The sequence below is a fragment of the Haliotis asinina genome, chromosome 7 (assembly GCF_037392515.1).
Source record: "Haliotis asinina isolate JCU_RB_2024 chromosome 7, JCU_Hal_asi_v2, whole genome shotgun sequence".
Lineage (NCBI taxonomy): Eukaryota > Metazoa > Mollusca > Gastropoda > Lepetellida > Haliotidae > Haliotis > Haliotis asinina.
In genome coordinates, this window is record NC_090286.1 from 17,518,815 (window position 1) to 17,539,302 (window position 20,488).

Below are 20,488 nucleotides of genomic sequence, written 5' to 3' on the forward strand. Positions count from 1 at the left end.
TGACATTGTGCACCTGGATTCCTATGCCATCCTTTCGCTTACACTGACAGTCAGACGGTAAACTGTTGTTGGTATCGTCGCAAGCCTGCAGATTTCTATCTTCACTTTCTAATCTACACCATCTATCATAACCAGGCATGCCTTTTAAGGGATCAAAGCACTGACCACGTAGTCCCTACATGTAATAGTCCCTAAAATTTGAATATGACCTCTCTAATTTGCATCGGTATCTGTATATGACCCCAACGGATACCGAAAATATTCGTTGGCTTTATCCTGCCGAGAACACTACCCATTGTATGATAAAATATGAGAACTATTTATTGTTTATTTACATTAAGATGTTAGTGAGATATTGTTAAGGGAGATAATTCTAACTGTCTGTTTGACCACTGGCACAACTCAGCTGCATCTGTCAGCAGCTTTAGGGGGAGGAAGCGTTGTCACATCAGCACAACCTGCCTCCATAAATACTATGGGGATGCAGAATGATTACCTTACAAGTGAGATTAAAATTTTGATATTGTTAGGGGTGGTAATCCAAATTGTCTCTTTGACAACTGGCACCAACTCAACTGCAACTGTCAGCAGCTTTAGCTGGAAGAAGCGTTGATACATCACGACCTGCCTCCAGCAAGTGAGGTACATCTAGTCCATGTCAGTATCCATTAGACTGTTAATGAATTGTGAATGTAGAGCATGCTAATACACTGGGAATACACATAACACCTGGAAACAGGTCACTTATATACATGTAGTTTTAAAATCCACAAACAAACCACAGAAGAACACGATGTTACCAAAACTGCATTGCATTTTGGTCACTGGAAAGTCGGCGAGTAGGGGGTTCTTGGAGGATTTTCAGGGCTGCATCTAAACACCATATGGTGATACTTTTAACAAGGATCAAACAAAACAATGATCATCCAAATGTATAGACACTGAAAATTTTCATAGTGCAAACTAGTGAAGTGATGAAAATAGCAAATGTAAAAGCAGTGTATTATTTGCCCCTCCAATGTCTTCATAACTGTATCACTGCAGCTGGTAAGAACAACTGGCACTTGCAGCGTAAGTGTACCATGGTGTAATGTGTTTTCGGGGTAATAATGCGAAAGATTATCATGAACATTATTGTGTGTCAGTAGATTATCAAAACTGTAATTCCGTAACTGAATATCACCTCACCTTTCATAAATCTATTGTTAGAATGTTCTGTCGTCCATTGGTTTCCAATGCAGCACACATTTCGTGTCTTGTCCCCAAGAGAAGTGACATACCATGTTTTTCGGGTTATTCGTTATTGCATGGGGTAATGCCCTTGTATGGAAGTGCATGAGATGCATTCTTCTTCACAGAAATCAACAAATACACCGTATCATCTTAATTAAAAGCCATGCAAACTGGTATTTTTTTTCTTGATTATTTTAATGGTTTTTTTTGTGAGATTTGTTCAAACTAAACAGATTTACAGGTAAGTTATTCAATCATTTTCACATTCATTCTTCTTGTCTGCATGGTCTTCCATAGCAGGGACAATAGAACGTGTCATGTCTGCAAAGTATTGTATCATCGCAGCAGTATTTTAAATGAACCCAGAGGTTCACATGCCTGATACGAATTCTGCAGCATGAAAAAAAATATATGTAAGAGATGACCAATTCGGTATTCAATGTTTTTTTCATTACGTCAGCAACATTCCATTCGAGTCACGTGATATTTATGTTTGGCTTTTCACTCAAGCAGACGATGGTCTGCTTGACTAGTTTGTGAGCGTCATTTAAAAAATTATGATCACATTTACAAAGGTTCTCAAAGTGCATTACGTTCAAAGGTAGAATTTTCGTACTTTGACAGAAATTTGACCACAACTGCCGTGAAAGCTGAACATTTCAAACATTTTGTTTTCCAACTGAAGCTTCTTCACATGAGACAGGTGGCACTGTCATCTCGCTGTACACAGGGATTAGAAATACCCCGAAAACATGGTATGGCATGGTATATACAAATTTTGGTCGAAACTGGACAGTTGGTTTCAGAGTTATGGGTGTTTGAAGCATATTTGAGGGCTGAAAATCATCCTAAAACACAGCAAGAAGATGTTTTAGACACATGAATGGATTGCTGAAATACAGCCAGGGTCACAGGGTCATATACATTACATACATTCATGTACAGGCTGCAGTTCTGCTAGTGAAATGCCATTTTTGGGTCAGTACTGTACTTGTTCAATATTCAGTCCAGTGATCCACAGCATGAGCACTGATCTACAAAGTTGGGAGCTGATGACATGTGTCAACTAAGTCAGCAAGCCTGACCACCCAATTCCGTGAGTTGCCTCATATGACAAGGATGGGTTACTGTAGATCAATTATAACCTGTACATTCACTGGTTGATTTATGCAGAGAACAGATGCTGTACTTAAATGTAGAGATGAAATTGTTTGCAGACCAGTTCACATCATAACACATACCTTATTACATTGCTGACATTTTGGGTAAACCCAAAAATGAAGCATGCACAACAGGAAGACAACAGCACTCAAAAGGAAGGCATAAAGCAGCAGGAGGAAGAATGCATAGTGATTTTGTTCTCCAACACAGTTGTTTATCCTGCAAAAGAAAAAAATTATGACATAATTGATGATATTAATGTAATCTGAACTATGGGAATGTTAATCCCCTTATCATATCTGTTATACCTATTATTACTTCTTTGACTGGCTTTCTAGAAATTGGATAGATGACAAATGAGAGCTATTTTTAAGGATATAAAGCTTTTCTTTTTCTTTTTTCTAGGTGGCATTGTCACAAGTGATGCATAAGAAGTAATTTTGGGTGGCATATAATAATAACAATAATAACAATAATAATAATAATTGACTGGACAAAACAAGACATCCAGGGTCTTGACCGCCTGACCAGAAGGATCATGTCTGATAACAGAGCACACCACCCTCGTTCCTCTCTTAATCGTTTATACATGCCAATCAATTTGGGAGGTCGGGGTTTGATTAGTGTGGAAGCTCTTCATGACAGAGTTTTATTGTGTACTTTTGAACATATTTATTTATCGGATGATCCTCTGGTGATGCATGTCAAGACTCACGATGAAAGCAAGGAATTCCAAAGCTATTTTAAGTGTGCCAAGGTTGTTGGACACATTTTGAAATTGGACGATGATTTTGTTGATGGCGATGTACTGCTGGACGGTACAGCGATGGGAGTAAACCAGGTGAAGTCCTTTACCAAATCTGCCCAGAGTCGGTCCTTTGTGGAGAAGCTGTCTGAGAAGCCATTGCATCATGTTTACATGCAGTGTGTGGAACAGAACAGCAATCCAACCGACTCCTTCGCCTGGATGAAGTTGGCTGGTCTCAGATGTGAAACTGAGGGCTTCCTTTTTGCTGCTCAAGACCAGTCACTTCCCACTCGCAATCGCCAGAATGTTATTCTTAAAGAAAATATCAATATGAAATGTCGTCTTTGCAATGAATTTACAGAGACTGTCCAACACCTTGTCAGTGGATGACCTTCCTTGGCACAAACAACATATCATAAAAGACATGATGGCATGGCTCGCTGCTTTTACTATCATCTCCGCCATGCCTGTGGCTTTGACTCCGAGGTCCATCCATGGTACGACCCTGAACATGTCCAGGGCATCCTGGAAAATGACAGCTATAAACTTCTCTGGAATAGGCCAATATACAGCCTGAGACGAATTCCAGCCAACAAACCTGATCTTGTTCTTTTTGATAAAGCCAATGAAATTATTTATATCATTGAATTTTCTGTCCCTTTTGACAGCAATGTGATTGGCAAGATTCAGGAAAAGCATGATAAATATGCAGACCTCGCCTTTGAAATGTCTCGCCTACATTCCAAGTACACTGTTGTCCATCTCCCCATTGTTCTCGGTGCCCTTGGTTTGGTACCTCCTGATCTCTTGGCGCAGATGAGGAGAGTGCCCGGGTTCTCCACCAGGAGCACAGCCCTTCTGACAATCTGGGTAATGCAGAAGGCTGCAGTGTTGGGGAGACTCCATATTCTCCAGAAAGTTCTTGGTGGGTTCGACTAGGCGGTGTTTCCTGGGAGAAGTCCCATTCGCTGTCTGGGCAGCATGTAGAGAGGGCGAGGGCCCTGAGCTGATGATGAGCTTAACCAGCCTGACTGTGCCAGGATCACCCAAACCTCTCTGCTGCATTTCAATCCTAATCTGTAAAACATAATAATTATATATTGCCCCAAACTCCACTCATGAGGTGAATGCTCATAGCGCTATCAGTCAAAGCAGGCATATTATTACCCCGCATACCCCAAGCTGTGATTATTGAAAATGGTATGACACAAGATGCTTAATACAAAAAATCGTAAAAACAGTTCTTTGATCACATATTTCCATCATAAAGATAATCAACTGTCCATTCATTCTTCAAAACTTTGTGATGATTTCCAGGTTGCAACTGCATATATGTATGAATAAGACAAATCAGATGGTGAAATCTGTTCACTGGTTAGCAAGTAAAAAAATCCCACTGAAAAAAGTTGTAAAGTTTTGTTGAGTTTTTATGAATTTGAAACCGAAGACAATAAAATTCTCAAGGAAGGTAACTCCAACCACTCCCAGTGATCTGTTAACATCTGTGTCTGAAGTGATTGGGAAAGAACTGCAAGTTAAAATGGAAAAGTATCAGTTTGTTACAGTTTAGATACTACCTGCTCTGTCCTGTGAAACATTCCAAACCAGTTAGATTAACCTGTGTAACCTATAGTAACACTGAACCAGTTTTATCAATATTTGTGACAATTATTGTTAGGGACTCATAAAAGTTCTGAGGGACTCATAGATATTCAGCTCAGTGAATCCTGGGGCTCAAGCAGTTGATTTTGTAGATCTATCACTGATGTTAATTTGAAGCAAAAATGTTTCCAATTCAATTATCTCCAATTTGGAACCATGAAAGAAGAAAGATACTGTGTCTTTACAGAGCTGTGACATTTTTAAGAACTCTATGAAAACGTGTCTTGGAAAAAATAATTTCCAAGGGCGATAACTCCCAAACTGTTCAGATATCAACATGCCTTGAGAAGCTTGAGTATGGGTGTTTCAACAGTGTATAGAACATAATTGTACTATATGAAGTTCTGGAGAAGGAGATTTTTAAACACAGGCACCATCAAAACGCAAAAATCGGCAAATTTTTTTCTTTTTCAAAATCACAGAAAATCTGACTTAACTGACCAACATGCCTTAATAGATAGAGAGTGATGTTGTCTATGTTGAGTGAAAATATGGTCAGTTTATCTCTTACTGTTTTGGAGATGTTGAGGTTGAAAGTTTTTGAACAATTTTGAGTTATCTGCCCTTATCAGAAGCCTAAAGTCGGTATTTTCTTTTCATCGTATCAACTTCATCATACAAGCTATCATCCCTGAAAATGTATTGAAAATCACCCCAGTGGTTAGGTTAGAACAGCTGGGACAAAATTTGTACAATAAAAATAAGAGTAATATTCGGATAACAATAGGTCTTCCAGACATTCGTCTGATAATGAAAGGTGAATTATCAAGAAATAATAATTCATACCAAAATTCATTACTTATTGTAAACCAGTACAAGCAATACATTAGCATTCAGATATTAGGAAAATATAAATACAGAATACATGTATCAGTAATAGCTTAGAGAAAGACTCCAGTCAAAGTAGAAAAACTCATCTCACAGACATACTATTGAAAAAGGTATAAGTTATGACCACACAATTTCACAGATGTTCTAATTAAAATCCTTGCCTGAGGTAATCAGAACTCCACTGTAAGACAAACCATTCACAAAGACAAGGGTATGTCTAGACAGTTTAATAAACTGCTTTGATGAGGCAAACATGCCATCACCTACAATAACCCCCTGGATGTCCCTCCTCTTCAACCCTCACTTTGAAATCCAATCAAATTCTAAATATACCACCTACATATATACACTTTACAGTTTTGAATTCTTTGGAAAATGTCCTATTTCTTGATACCATCCACTATTATCTCAGACAAAGCTAAAGTGCTTAAAAATACCTTTGAGAATAGGCTTCATCGTAAATGTTGCCATTTTTCACGCTATGCAAAATTGCGATTCAGAGCATTATTTGCTGTAGGCTTTGAAATGTGAAAATCGGATAAATACTGGGAGTATTCACTACAGAAATGACTTGGTTGCCAGAAACCTGGAAACCATCCGTAATGTGGGTAATTGTGGAATCCAGTTGGTTTCCATTCATAGAAACTCACTAACTGAGTTTCCAACTAGATTCCATTTTGGATTCTGTGACTTTGGTATTTCTGTAAATGGAAATCAAATCGAAACTAAATTCATTGGAAACCAACATAAAAGCAGAAAATGTAGTTTCATGTTGGTTTCCATTGCGCTGTTTTGAAATAAGTAACATAAAATGTGTAATTGTTTGACATCCAGTTGGTATCCATTCAGTGAAACTTGGTGACCTAGTTTCCAAATAGAATCTATAATGGATACTCTAAGCTCCGGAGATGGAAACTGACACGAAGCTATGGTCATGTGTATACTGTTGGTTTCCATTCCTGACTGAAACTTAGTTTTGAAGATAAACTTAGAATATTCACGGGGTCTTATAATTCAATCTGAATATGCCTGGGGAAGGAATAGCAGATTCATGTCATTGCTTAGATGAACAAGAAAAAAGTAAATTGATGACGCATCATTCGGTGGATATGACAATTTTAAAATGTGTCGTCAAACTGATGATACAAGAACAAGCGATACATTTTGTTTCTTCACATTCTTGTTTATTCATGATGTCATGAAGCATCATATTCCAACTACCATGCACACACACTTCACAATAACCATACTAAACATACAAATGGTGAGGTAAAGGAAGAATGACTATAAATGGCCTTTGTCCGGCTATGTGCGCGAGGCACACTTAGTCTGGTTTCTCTAGATTGGGATGAATGAGGCAAGTCCAGGTTTCGGTTGTCTTCTTCGTTAAATTGAAGATCAGACGCTTTCTTTATCTGAAAAGAAATAATAAAACAGTGATACCTTTATACAAGAATAACAGGTGAATTGACTAAAAATTTAAAAAATGACTCAGCATAGGTACATTGATCAAACTTTTATTATATATCAATTATGACATATTGGATCACTGAGTTATGTAGGGGCTTGTATTCATCGCATTTGCGTATCCTAATGTTCCTTTCAGTAAATATATTGTATAAAAATAAGTAAAATTAAGCCACTTCGGCAATAATTTAGCTATAGATTAATGATTAAAAGGTAAATGATGAAATATATAAAAACAGGCTATAGGCTGCCAACTCCTGGAAATGTGAAAGAGCATAAGCATTTAGGAAGATCAGTTTAAGTCATTAAAACAATTGTCAGCTCAGTACTTACATGATGATATTTCTCAATATCCAAAATATACGTGAATTATACAATAAATTGAGGCAGCGCGTGAAGCTTAGCATTAAAAGCGTTTATAGTTGGTATGCTTTGACACTGAGTTCAAGTACTTGACAATTAATCAGTGTCAGATCATTAGTGAGTTGGGGTCCGTGTGTCAGCTCCATTGGGGCTGTCCTCGTTTAACAGGCTCCTATTATCAAAATTAGTTTGCTGTAAAAACAATGGAACTTACCTGAGTCAGGTGCTCACAGACGAAACTGGAAGTAATGAGTCGGTAATTTATGGGCACGCGAACTTGAGAGATTTTATAAAAGCAACTGTTTTATGTACCGAAGTGGTCGTTTTCAGTCTTTGTCTTAAAATCACAACCAAATTGGGTCAGATAAGGATTTCCTGTCTGTCAATCGAAAAAGGATGAGGTATTTGATATTACTCACAATGGGTTTTAATTGGTATCTCCAGTAACGACAAGGAACTCAACACAATGCATTATTCCTATGCCTGCCCATGTTATCTGATTCAAGAAACTGACAACAGAAGCTTTGGAGACTCGGATACGTGAAAAATTGAGAACAGTAGCAGTCATTGATTGCAGCAGGAGAAAAGGAACATTCCACGATTTGGTCAGGTACAGTGTTTTTTTCTTGAATTAAGCAATAGCACATGTTATTTGTAATGTTTAACATAAATAAGTAACTAGGATAATACATATGAAATTTTAGACTTGATGGACCTCGGTAAACAAATGTGTGTCGAATTCTTAGCTAGAGAGATGGCTTCCTTCACTCAGCACTCAAGAACTCAATATTACTGTGATTTGGATCAGGTCACACACGATTAAAATAGTTCATTGTGTTAATGAATTAAAAAGTATCTTTGCAAGAAAAAAAATAAATCACAAATATCTCTAGTATTATTGCTAATGGGCTGTCACGACTCAAGATTCCAAACTTCCAAATGAATATTTATTGTAAGAGATCCTTTTCATATTGCTTTTGATATTTGCACCATTGAAAACAATGTATACTACCCATCAAAAGTTTAGACTCACTTAATACAATGTAGATATCTTGGAGGGAAAAGGCATATGTGTCATAAAATAATCAATAAACACTACATCGTTCCTTTATTTCTTTAGTCAAAATGTTACCATTTTTCAAAAGCTTTCATTCTGTATGGAACTCAAGATAGTGAGGGAACCGGTGTTATGAATTTGCTTTACGTTACGTCAAGACCTGTGTAAATGATACATCTAAACAGTTCAGTATATTTGACAATTTCAGTAGTGAAAAGCTGGCTGAAGAAATCTACGACAAATACACTAGTGAGTCTAAACTTTTGACGGGTAGTATAGTTGGGGATCGTGAGTCATTTTGTATTAAAATGTTAGGGATTCTCTGACCAGATTTGGTGCATTGTTTGAGTGAAATTTCAAAATTCTTAGCTATTAGGGTTACAAGACACAAAAACTTGACAATTATTTTTGAGCCAGCTTTCCAGGCGACATTTATCATGATGCTATATGGGTGTTGCATGGATAAATTGTCAACACAGCACTTTAAGAAAAAAATGTTTTCACACTAATATTGAATATCTTTATATTACTGATTATGAGATAATTTAAGCTTGTCATCTGATGTAAGTAGTGTCATGCTTATCATATCAAGATTTAACAAACTCTGAATGAAGAAATGTGGATTGTGTTGGACCTACAGTAGAGGTTGTGAAGAAGTTTTGATATAAAGAAAGTTCCTGACATTACATTGCCTAACGATCTGACAATGTTACAAATATTTAATTTTTGCAACTTTCACATTCTTCTCTCCCTACATGCAGTGTTTATGAATGGTGTTTCAAAGCAACAGGACATTGGGTCCTGTAAGTTTCAGATGTCTGTCTGACCCACTGAAAATTCATAGGATCCACAGACTAAAATTAAACACACATTTCAGATTTAACATTTCTCATAATTGGCATTGAAATTATTAACAATATATAATGACAAACATTATAAACATAAATTTATGAACAGTGAATAAGTGTGACATGCCACAAATAACAACTTCAGACAAAGTCACTGTAATATATTCAGTCAGACACTGGGGCCAGCAGGTTGGGGACTTCTGTCTGACCATTGCCAAATCTGCCAGATTTGTCAGAGGGTCAGACACTATTCGTGAACACTGCTACATGGAGGATAACAAATATATGGGTATACAATGATGCATTGCCAACCTAAAATAGTATATGAATTTGTTGACCTGTATTCTTTTCATCTATCATCATGATCATATTCTACACTTTGCAAATTGATATTCATTTCTTTTATTTCACGCTTTATTGTTATCAAGAATGCAATATGACAAGTTCCTGACTTTTCTTAATCGATTCATTTCTACATTTCAAGCATAATGGAGGGCAGTGTTGGAAAAACTGAAGAAGGCAGTCAGGACCAATTCATTTTGACATACACAAGGTATGTATAACCTAAGCTGTCCAGTACATAATGTACATACAAAATAACCAAATAATATAAATCCTAGGAATCAGTAAAAATGCATGCCAGAGTCACTATTCTTGTAACTTCCAAGTGGAAACATGTTCCACTTATAGTTATGCATCATGCACATGTCTCCTTTCAGAAGCTTTTTGATGGGTTTGGATGAGCAAGATGTATCACTTAAGAAGGTTTAGGGAAACCAGAGGTCAAAGGCTTGTACACAAAGAACAGCAAAAAATTCAGAGTAAGTAAAAGTTGTTATGGTTAAGAATTTACCATGACAAACTATTTAAGAAATCCCCTGTGAACCAGCAAAATAGAACAGAGAAAAGTTGTTTATGTTCAAATTCTGTATTATGCAACGAGAGCAAGGTATACAAAGTCACAAGTTAATATAACAATGCTGATTACAAATACAGTTCAAGAGAGACAAAATCTAAGTCAATGGGTCACAAAAATACAATATATCAAACTCACCAAAGTCTCGGTACGAGAGGTAATCAATCAACTATGCAGAATGTCAACACAGCGATCGGTGTGACAGCAGATGATGTAGATTCAGGTGCTCAGTTTTCTAGCGTTGGCAGTGATGTAACGCCAGCAACGTTAACTATGAATGAGTGTCGCCCTCAACACGGCAACCAGCCTTTTTATATATTCAAAGTCATTTCCCGAAAGTTCGGGCACAAACGAACATCGTCAACACTGTAGAATGCCCTAGAATAAGTCTCACGGAAGTAGACTCATAGACAACTAGGAGCAGATAAATTCCGGAAAACCAGAATGCTAAAAGTGTTGACCAGCTACTAAAACGAAATGTGATCCATCATAATTAATATTCAAAACACTAAACATTGTGACCCAATAATAATTATTACTTAATTGATAGCAAAAATATACAGAAAATTCACACTCGTAACACTCTCCCCCTTGAGGAAAAGAAAGTTTCGTAGAAACTTTCTGTTACAATCATAGCAATAATAACATAATAACATGATATGTAATAATATGAGTAATATGAAAAACCTCTTGCAGAATTACTGTGACAAAATGCAGATACATACATACAGCATCATCAGGTCATCATACATTTACACCCTGGAAAGTGCATCAGCACAAACATTGTCTTTGCCTTTAATGTGTTGATCACAAGATCGAACCCTTGCAAGGTCAAACTACACCTCATAAGTCTCTGATTCTTGTTCTTCATTTTGTGAAGAAAAGTCAAGGGATTGTGATCAGTAAAAACCTCAATTGGCAAAATGCTGTAAAGGCAACAAAACACCTAATGTCTCTTTCTCAATTGTAGAATAATTTCTTTGGTGCTTGTCAAATTTCTTTGAAAAGTAACTAACTGGATGTTCAAAACCTGAATCATCCTCTTGAATCGGGACAGCACCTGAACCAACATCACTTGCATCTATTTGCAACTTAAAAGCTTTCTCAAAATTTGGTGCCTGCAATACTGGAGAATTCATGAGTATGGCTTTCAAATGCAGTTTGACAACTGCTATCCCGCTGAAATTTTACCTTTTTCCTCAAAAGGTTAGTAAGTGGAAATACAACATCTGAGAAGTTTTGACAAAACTTTCTGCAATAGCAAGCCATACCCAAGAATCTCATGAGTTCTCTCTCAGATTGAGGTACTGGAAAATGTACAATTGCCTCAACTTTAGCATGAACTGGTTGTACCTGGCCGTGCCCTACAACATGCCCTAAAAATTCCACTTGTGCCTTCCCGAATTCACACTTGGCGAGATTCACATTTAACTTCGCCTCAGACAGTCTTTCAAAGAAAGCACAAGTCCTTTTAAGATGGTCATCCCACTCCATATTATAGTCGATTACATTATCCATGTAAGCCTTGACACGATCAAGGCCTGATGTTACATTGTTGACAAGTCTCCGGAACGTCGCTGGAGTGTTCTTCAGACCAAACGGCATCACCTTGTAGTGATACAGTCCATCTGGTGTAGTGGATGCCGATATTTTCTTTGCACGATCTGTGAGTGGAATCTGCCAAAAGCCCTTCAGCAAGTCAAACTTACTTATATATTTACCTTTACCAATGCGATCAATGCAATCGTCAGTTCGTGAGAGTGCACTGACAGTTGCACTCTTCGGCACAAGAACACATCGTGAACTCCACAGACTGTCACTGGGTTCAATAATGTCATTGTCCAGCATGTATTTCACCTCATTCCGCAGAATTTCACGCTTCACTGGTTTCATCCGATAAGGGTGTTGTTTTACAGGCACAGCATCACCTAAATCTACATCATGGCTAACAACATCAGTTCAACCAAGCACATCAGGAAATATGTGAGAGAACTCATAAATCAAATCTGACATTTCAACTTTCTGCTCAGAGAATAAATGTGATAGTTTCTCATCAAGGTGAGCTAACACATCAGAATTTCTCAACTTCAATGAAACATTATCACTAAGATCATCAACCTTCACATTGCTGACACAATAATCAATGTTGTCAACATTTTCACAACTGTCTTCAGTACAATCAGAAACTGGGGAGAGAGTGGCAATATAATTGACATGTTTGGTTTCTAACCTGTCATGATATTTCTTTATCATGTTGATATGACACAATCTCTTTTGTTTACGACGACCAGGCATCAGGGCGACATGGTCTGTGATACTGATCTTTTTGTCAACAACATATGGACCTTGATATATTTCTCTCTTTTGACTTCCTGTCATAGTTCAGCTTCAGTACCACATTTAAATGGAACAATTTCCATTCATCCTCCGTAGGAACATCCGGCGACCTATATTTCCTCATCAAAACACCATCCTTGTAGTAATAACAAACTGGAACCTTGCCAACCTCCTCAAAAGAAACAGCCTTACTAGCCAACTTCTGCACTTCAACATCCTCACCCTATGCACTAATAAGCTGCTCTCTGGAAAGAATGTGTTCACCACCTGACAAACTATCTGACTTATCAAGAAATCCCGAAGAGTTACTTTGAAGATAAGTCATCCATTTCAACCTCCACCTAACACAAAGAATGATTCATGAATGTACCTGACAAATCATAAATGGTATCATTCTGCAAAGAAGTCTTGGAAGAAATGCCTTTCGACTCTGAACGAGTCACTGCACAAGAGGGAAAAATACCTGGAAATTCATCCTCCAACTTTTCTGTACTAACTGAACTCTCCGGCAAAACAGTGACAATAGGATCAGCGCCAACTTTAGCTCCCATATGATCATTACCGATCAAGAAATCGACACCTGGAACTGGGAGAGAGTCAAGAACACCAACTTTCTCCTCACCTGAAATCAGATCTGAGGTCAAATTCACAAAATGGAGAGGAGCAGAAGAATTGTTACCTATACCCTGAAGCAAAACATCTGAGTTAGCTGAAGACTCATCACAAAAAGGCAAAATGTCTTTCAAAATCAGAGATTGAAGAGCTCCAGTATCCCTCAAGATAATAACGGGGAATGGGGTAGAATTATCTCCTATAAGTGACACAGAACCCATGGAAACAAAGGGCAAAAACTCCTTCCGAACTACAGAATCTGGAGACTTACTCTCACAGACAAAACTCTCCTCAGAACCACCTGGAAAGAAAGGCTTAGGTGCGATGGACACAAAAGCATTTGCTGAACCTGTAGCCTGATTTCTAAACTGGAGTTTGTAACATGCAGATACCAAATGACCTGGCTTCTTACAATACGCACAAACAGGATCAGATGCTTGTTTGTATGGATAGTTTGTTTTCTAAATTTCAGAAGCTGGAAAGCCTGAAGGCGGTGAAATGACTGACATTTCTCAAACATTTCTCAAACTAGGAAACCAAGTGATATTGACTGGCTGGAGGAGAAGAAGCAGAAAGTTATTCCTCTCTTGGGGAAAGAGCTAACATTTCTCAAACCAGGAAGCCATGTGATATGGGCTGATCTACACTGATGTGTTTAAGAAAACATTCTATAGTCACTGCTATTTAGTCCCATATTTTTATTTCATTTACTAATTTGAACATTCCAAATAGTAATTGTTTACAAACAGATTGTTGAATATAAACTGTTAATGAATTTGTGTTTTATTCTGTTATTTGTCATCCTTAAGCTTTTCACCATTATGCAGTTGTATAAAATACCTGATTTGCTACATGTGAGACATGAAACAAACTCTTTTCTGGAGGAGCGGGTAAAGTACCAGCATGAGATAGCTTCAGTTCATGGAAACTAGGTTGGAAACTACAACATGGAAAACCTACAATAAACTCATACATGGAAACCAGATCTATCCTGCTTGGAGGAGTTGGTAATGAATCGTGCATGGTGCAAAATTCAGTTTCAGTTTTCATGGAAACCTACAGTAAATTAAAAACACGAAAACCAACTGGATCCTGCTTGGAGGAGTGGGTAATGAAATGAACTGGAAACCATCCTGAAATGGTGCAGTTTCAGTTGCATGGAAACCACAATGAAACTATAGGAAACTCCCTGGACACCAACTGGAAATGTTGGTTTCCGTGATGTTTCTTCTCGGTTTCAGTGTTCCGGAACCAGATTTTTTTGTAGTGATTGAATTTAAAAAATAGCATATTAATGATCACTGATATGAAGTTTGCATGTAACCAGTGATAATTCTGAAACGCCGCCGATGAACCCAGAATCGGTTGGGATGTTTTCGAAAAAAAAGCCAAAGTGCACTGTCCAACATATTGGATAGTGTTTACAAAATCATAGTACATCATGTATATTTCATAGTCAGCTGCGACAAATGCATCACTGAATTCCCATCACATCTCAGAATCGAATTACAAATGCTCTTTGTCACCAATACCAACTGTCTAGATAAAACGAAACGAAACATACTGGGTATGAAAATGAACGCTGTGCTTGAAAGACTGCGCTTGTCTGAAATGTAAACAAAGAACAATTCCGATTTTATACAGCGTAGCATGTTCGGAAATTTTCCAACATCCATCCATGCAGTCATAGCTTACAATGGCTCAATAAGCCTAGAATATTCAGGGGAAGAGTATCGTAGCAAGAAATAGCAAATTAAAAATAGTTACAATGCAATCATTTGATAATTCATAAGAAAAAGTCAAACTTTTCATGCAGCATGACGCCATGACTGATGCAAAATCACGCAGAACGACAATGGTACTTATCGGCATTTCTGGCGTCTTCCGTCATTTACAATGTAAATGATAAAAACATAACAATACACAGATAGTTAGAATAACTCTGATTACTTACATTTCACTTTTATGCACAAAAGATCCCTGAATAAAGGAAAGAGTCCTCACAAAATCCGGTGTACCCTTGTCAGCAAAGTCGCCATTTTGAAAGAAACTGGTAGTGATGTCACACGTCAACATTGTTGCACATATTAGGCAATTTCTTTGAGGTGAAGGTCGGTTGAACAAGCATAACCATAATGACCATATTATTCCGATTGCACTTTCGGTATTGTGATGTATATTTTGCGTATCGCTCAGATATTTTTTCATGAAACTGATTTCATTATCTACATATATCCATTGTCAACATCATATCACATGTGGATATATAGGGTGGGTGTTTTTATTCTTTGAAAGGTTTTGATTGTGTGACTAATATTTACAAGGGAAATTGACTCAGTAAGTGTACTAGGCCACATTTTGAGCACACAAGTGTAAGAAGATCACACATAGCCATTACTGCAACATGTGCTTCAGTTCCTGTCACATACAATATTCAATACTTTAGGACGACTATTGCAGTTTCATATGAACAGGTTAATAAACAGCGATTTAATTCAACCTTATAACTAAAAAAATAATAATAATGAAAATGATTTGTATATTTAATGAAATGTTTAGGCACACATATTTAAAGGAATTGTCTTGTTCATTTCAATTGGTTTGTGTCGTTTTTGTAGACAAAACGATTATTAAAATTGATTGACCAGGTGCGAGTTTGTCAAAAACATTTTATGATTCATTATCATTGTTTTCCATAATAAAATCAATTCGAATTCTATTAAAACATATTTTGATGGCAGAATATCCAACTCAAACAATATTTTTACGGAAACTGTTTATAAATATATAAACCAGGTCATGTCTTTATTTGGACAAACCTTCTGTCCAAATTCTAATAATTCCATACTCAAAAAACCCCGATCTCCTTGTACCTTTCATTGCATACTTATGAAGTGAAATAATTACATAATCATTAGGAGAAAAGTTCATATCAAAATGAATACTCAATGAATATTCAGGTGTTGTGAAATTTTCATTTTTCACATACTCATCAGGTAAGAAAGCCAGCATTGCCCACTTGAGTGGTGCTTACTCTGTTTCTCTCATAACACAGTCTACACAAAGTAGAGACGTGCGGTCAACATACGGGTGGTAGATCAACCAGGTCACAAGATGATCTATAGCCGCCATTCCCTTACTAGAGACGAGCGAGTCAAGATGTGTTGCTTGGCTGCTCTATTTTGTGTGCTGCATATTAGTTAAGCTGCGTCTTTCTCTCTCTGTACTATCCCCTTTCCAGTCGGTGTCGGGTGCTATTAGTTACTGGCGACTAGGAAGTTTTCTCCTTGTATTGTTGTTTGTTAGGCCTGCTGTCGATTCATTAGTCAGCCAGCGGTACTCTTGCATGTGCTTCACAGGACTATCGCGCTTGCGCTCAAGCGGATAGACGGACCTTCTGCCTTGACGAACCCTTTGTCAATTGACTGTCGTTTCGAGAGGCGGAGGACAGGTGAAACCTGCGTCTGGGTGGACCCTTCGTTCGTTCCCTTAACTATCGAACTCCTCCGCGTGGTCAGACCCTTCGCTTGTGACATGCCTCTCTTAAATGGACGTTACCCCTTGGTAGCGAACCCTTTCATCCGTTCAACCATGGTATTTGCCTCCTCCTACACTCAGCGTGGCACTCGGAAGTCTGCTAAGTGGGACTCTCACACCTTGTGTAGACTTTGAGCCCCTGTGCCCCAGATAACACTTGCGCAGAGTGTGAGGTTCTCTCTGAGCAGGACTTCCGTCAGTGCCTGGCGGTACTTAGGAAGAGTGAGGAGTCGTCCAGACGATCCTGCTACCCACTCAACCCTCGTTCTGCCTCCGCCTCGGAGGAGTTAGTTATTCATGAGGAGGCAGAGGAGTTCAACTTTCAGTCAGAACTGGCGTCAGATCCCATCAGGACTGTGCCAGAGGGGAGCGTTTCTCGCTCTGACTCTGCTTCTAGGCTGTAGGCTATTGCGGAATACACTGGCATGGTGTTGGCGGATATGTGGAGGATCAACCTTCCGCCGCTTCTAGTGCAAGAGGCGAATCATTCTGCCCTGAAGACTCTGTTCTCTCTCCTCTGAAGGTCCTCCCTCCACACTGCTTCCTCGAAGCAGCTGCTAAGGAATTGAAGGAGGCTGTTGCCTCTGCTGGTCCAGGTCCCCTTATCCCTCAGCTCCTCCTCTCAGACAAAACAGAGGATCAGGCTTCCGATAGCGAACTTGCCCATTCCGCAAGATCCTCCCTCCTTGGACGCGGACATCTTAAGAGTGGCTTCTGCAAACGTACCCCACAAGACAATCACCTCATCCATTTGGACAAGGAGGCCATATCCATTGTGGGGCTGAGCAGCCACGTTGCTCACTCCTGCAAAGCTAGGGTCACTTTCGCCAAGGAGGCCGGGATGGAACAGGGCGAGGAGCCTCTGTATAGGGCATTTGGAGCAGTAGCCAGCAGATAGCAGCTGCTAGTATTTCTGCCGCCATTACCAACCTGAGATGGGAAGGCTTCCTGGGGCGCACTAATCTCCCTTCGGAGATTAGGGACTCCCTCTGTCACGCCTCAGTGTCTGCAGACACTTTGTTCACAGGGGCCCTTTGCACTCACCATGAGATCCAGTGGCAGGATCTACCTAATCGGATCATGGCGAGTGGCGCACCCTCCACAGTCTCCAAACCCCGCAAGCATCAGGGAGGTCCTCCAGAGGACCAGTCCACTCGTAGGAAGCAGACAGGGAAGGTGGCCGAGGACCCACGAACCAGTCCAACCAGCCCAGCAAGGCTAACCAGGGGTTCCAAACCCCCAACAAGGGCACATCCCCATTCACTTGGCGGATTGCAGGTACTTCTGTTTCATCCTCTGGGGCAGGCACTCTCAATTTCCTCCTGTTTGGGATTTTCTCTGCCCCATGACTCGTGTGACCCATCGTCCAGATCCTCCACGAACTCCAGGTACAATTACTCATGTACCTGGACGATGGGTTCGCTTACAACCCTTCGCCCTCCATTCTCGAGCCACAATGGGACCTCGTCATCCACCTCCTTTGATGCCAAGGGTGGCTAGTGAACCTGGAGAAGTCGGACCTAGTACCATCCACCTCTCTCCAATACCTAGGTGCCATACTGGATATGAAAGCCTTCAAGGCCTTTGTAACCAAGGAGCGGATGACAACGGCTAGCGCCCCTAATGACGTGCACTATCAGAGCCCCTGTCCCTCAGGCAGTGGCAGCGGATACTGGGTCTTCTGACGTCAGCACAGGACCTGACCGTCAGGGGGAGGCTGATGCTCCGACCCCTTCAGGTGCTCCTCAACGAGCACGTCAGAGACGCCCACTGTCTTCACCCAATAAGTCTCCAACCTCACCTCAGACACTTCCCCGCCTGGTGGCAGGTGGAAGACAATGTCCTCAGAGGAGTTCCCCTAAGGACGCCTCCCCTGACCAGTCACCTTTTCGTGGACGCCGCCACCCAAGAACGGGGCACTCACTTGTCGTTGGACCAGACGGCATGTACCTGGTCGGTAGACCAAGGGAACCGGCACATCAATGTGCAGGAGTTGGATGCCGTCCAGCTTGCCATCCTCTACTGGTCCATTCCCCGTCAGCCACCAGACCTTATTGGTCCACACGGACAGCTCGGTCGCAGTCTGGACGATCAATCGTCAAGGCTTGACCAGAGCCACTCCTCTCCTAGACCTGACACTCCGCCTCTTCGAAATGGTAGACAGGCTCTGCCTAAGCCTCCGCGCGGTTCACATCCAAGGAGCTGGCAGACGCTCTCTCCTGGACAGATGCTGGATCTGTTCACCACCAGGCTGAACTGCCAGCTCCCGATCTACATAGCCCCAGTGCCGGACCCAGCGACCTGGGCCCTCGACGCACTATCGTTAGAGCGGGAAGGGATGGACACTTCCTTTACGCTAAACTGTTTATATTTACACTAAACTAAATAGTATAGGGAATGGGGGTTTTAAAACACTTTCAAGAAAAGTCTCTACAAAGCCTTATTTACTAAATAAGGCTTTGGTTGGGTCCTTAGCTCTTGCTACTATTACCCCTACTACTTAACGTGTGTTGGAGGTAACACTGTGCCGTACGGTACGATCAATAATTCTTCTCTTACAAACCCCCTACCCGGCCCATCCCTCAAGTAGTATAAGATAGGTTCGTCGGCTTTCATATCCACTTTATCTATGTTGTAAGTTTTGACTGACCATATAGGATCGGTGGCCCGCTTACGGCTATCACCCTCGTGTTCCCCCGGCTGGTATAGATACCTCACTAGGGCCCTATCTGATATCTGTTTCTCCTTCCCACTCAATGGAGCGGCCGACTCTGCAACTATTGATTTTAGTTTGATAGCGTCTGCCGGTTTCTGACCTTTGTATCGTGTTTGGCTAGCAGTTGTGACACGGCACCCATGAACTCCTGGACCACTTTCAAAAAAAGTCTCTACAACGCCTTATTTACTAAATAAGGCTTTGGTTGGGCCCTTAGCTCTTGCTACTATTACCCCTACTACAAAAAAGTTGGCGGTAATTACTGTGCCTATGTCACGTTTATATCGATGAAACAGTTTAACGTGAACCGCCTACGATCACTTTGGTGTTCGTAATAAAGGCTTGCTGGGCTTTTTGTATCCCCTGTTCTATGTACTTTTTTTTCTCGTCCTCGCTGATAGCAGACTTACGAGACTTGGATCGAATATCTTGTTTCATTCCGTTATATTTTGTGAGTTCAGAGAGGATTGAACGAAACTCCTCTTCTGAGATCTTACTATCAGAGAGTGCCGTGGAAATACGCTCACTCACTGTGTTCAGCTTTTCTTCGGCCAGAACCCTGATCTCGTCGTGTTTCAATGCCTTACGATGCAGTCTGCGTGATACTAACTTAAGCGCCAACCCTAACACCCCTGCTATCCCAGCCGTTATTTCAATACCTAGCACTATAGGTGCAGCCACGATGGTAGCTAACAACCCAACACCTGCCGCCCCTAGTCCCATGCTGGTTGCTATAAGGGTAGTGTCAGCCCCGTCCACGATATTGAAAGCTCTATGGTACTTTTTACATAGTGCTTTCCGCGTGTCACGGTCTTGTTCTAGTTGGCGTTTCACATCACATAACTGCCTCAAGCGGAACCCATCTACGGTTTCCAGCGTCTTCGCTACTTCCTCTACGACTGGGTATAGACCCATCCTATAATATATATTATGAAAGATATTTTAATTGGGTTTCAGTTAAAAGTATATTAATGAATTTGAAGTCTACAAGATCTAGACC

At 40.1% G+C, this 20,488-nt stretch overlaps 1 protein-coding gene across 2 annotated transcripts in view; it reads right to left on the reverse strand.

Moving 5' to 3' along the window:
- LOC137291111 (palmitoyltransferase ZDHHC21-like) overlaps positions 1-20,488 on the reverse strand; it is a 312,776-nt gene that overhangs the window by 148,237 nt on the left and 144,051 nt on the right. For both annotated transcript variants that reach the window (XR_010957245.1, XM_067822392.1), the window contains exon 5: positions 2,475-2,613. Coding sequence is in view for 1 of the 2 variants with exons in the window: in XM_067822392.1 (XP_067678493.1) it covers positions 2,475-2,613 (139 nt within the window). In the remaining variant the exon portion in view is untranslated. The remainder of the gene's footprint in view (positions 1-2,474; positions 2,614-20,488) is intronic.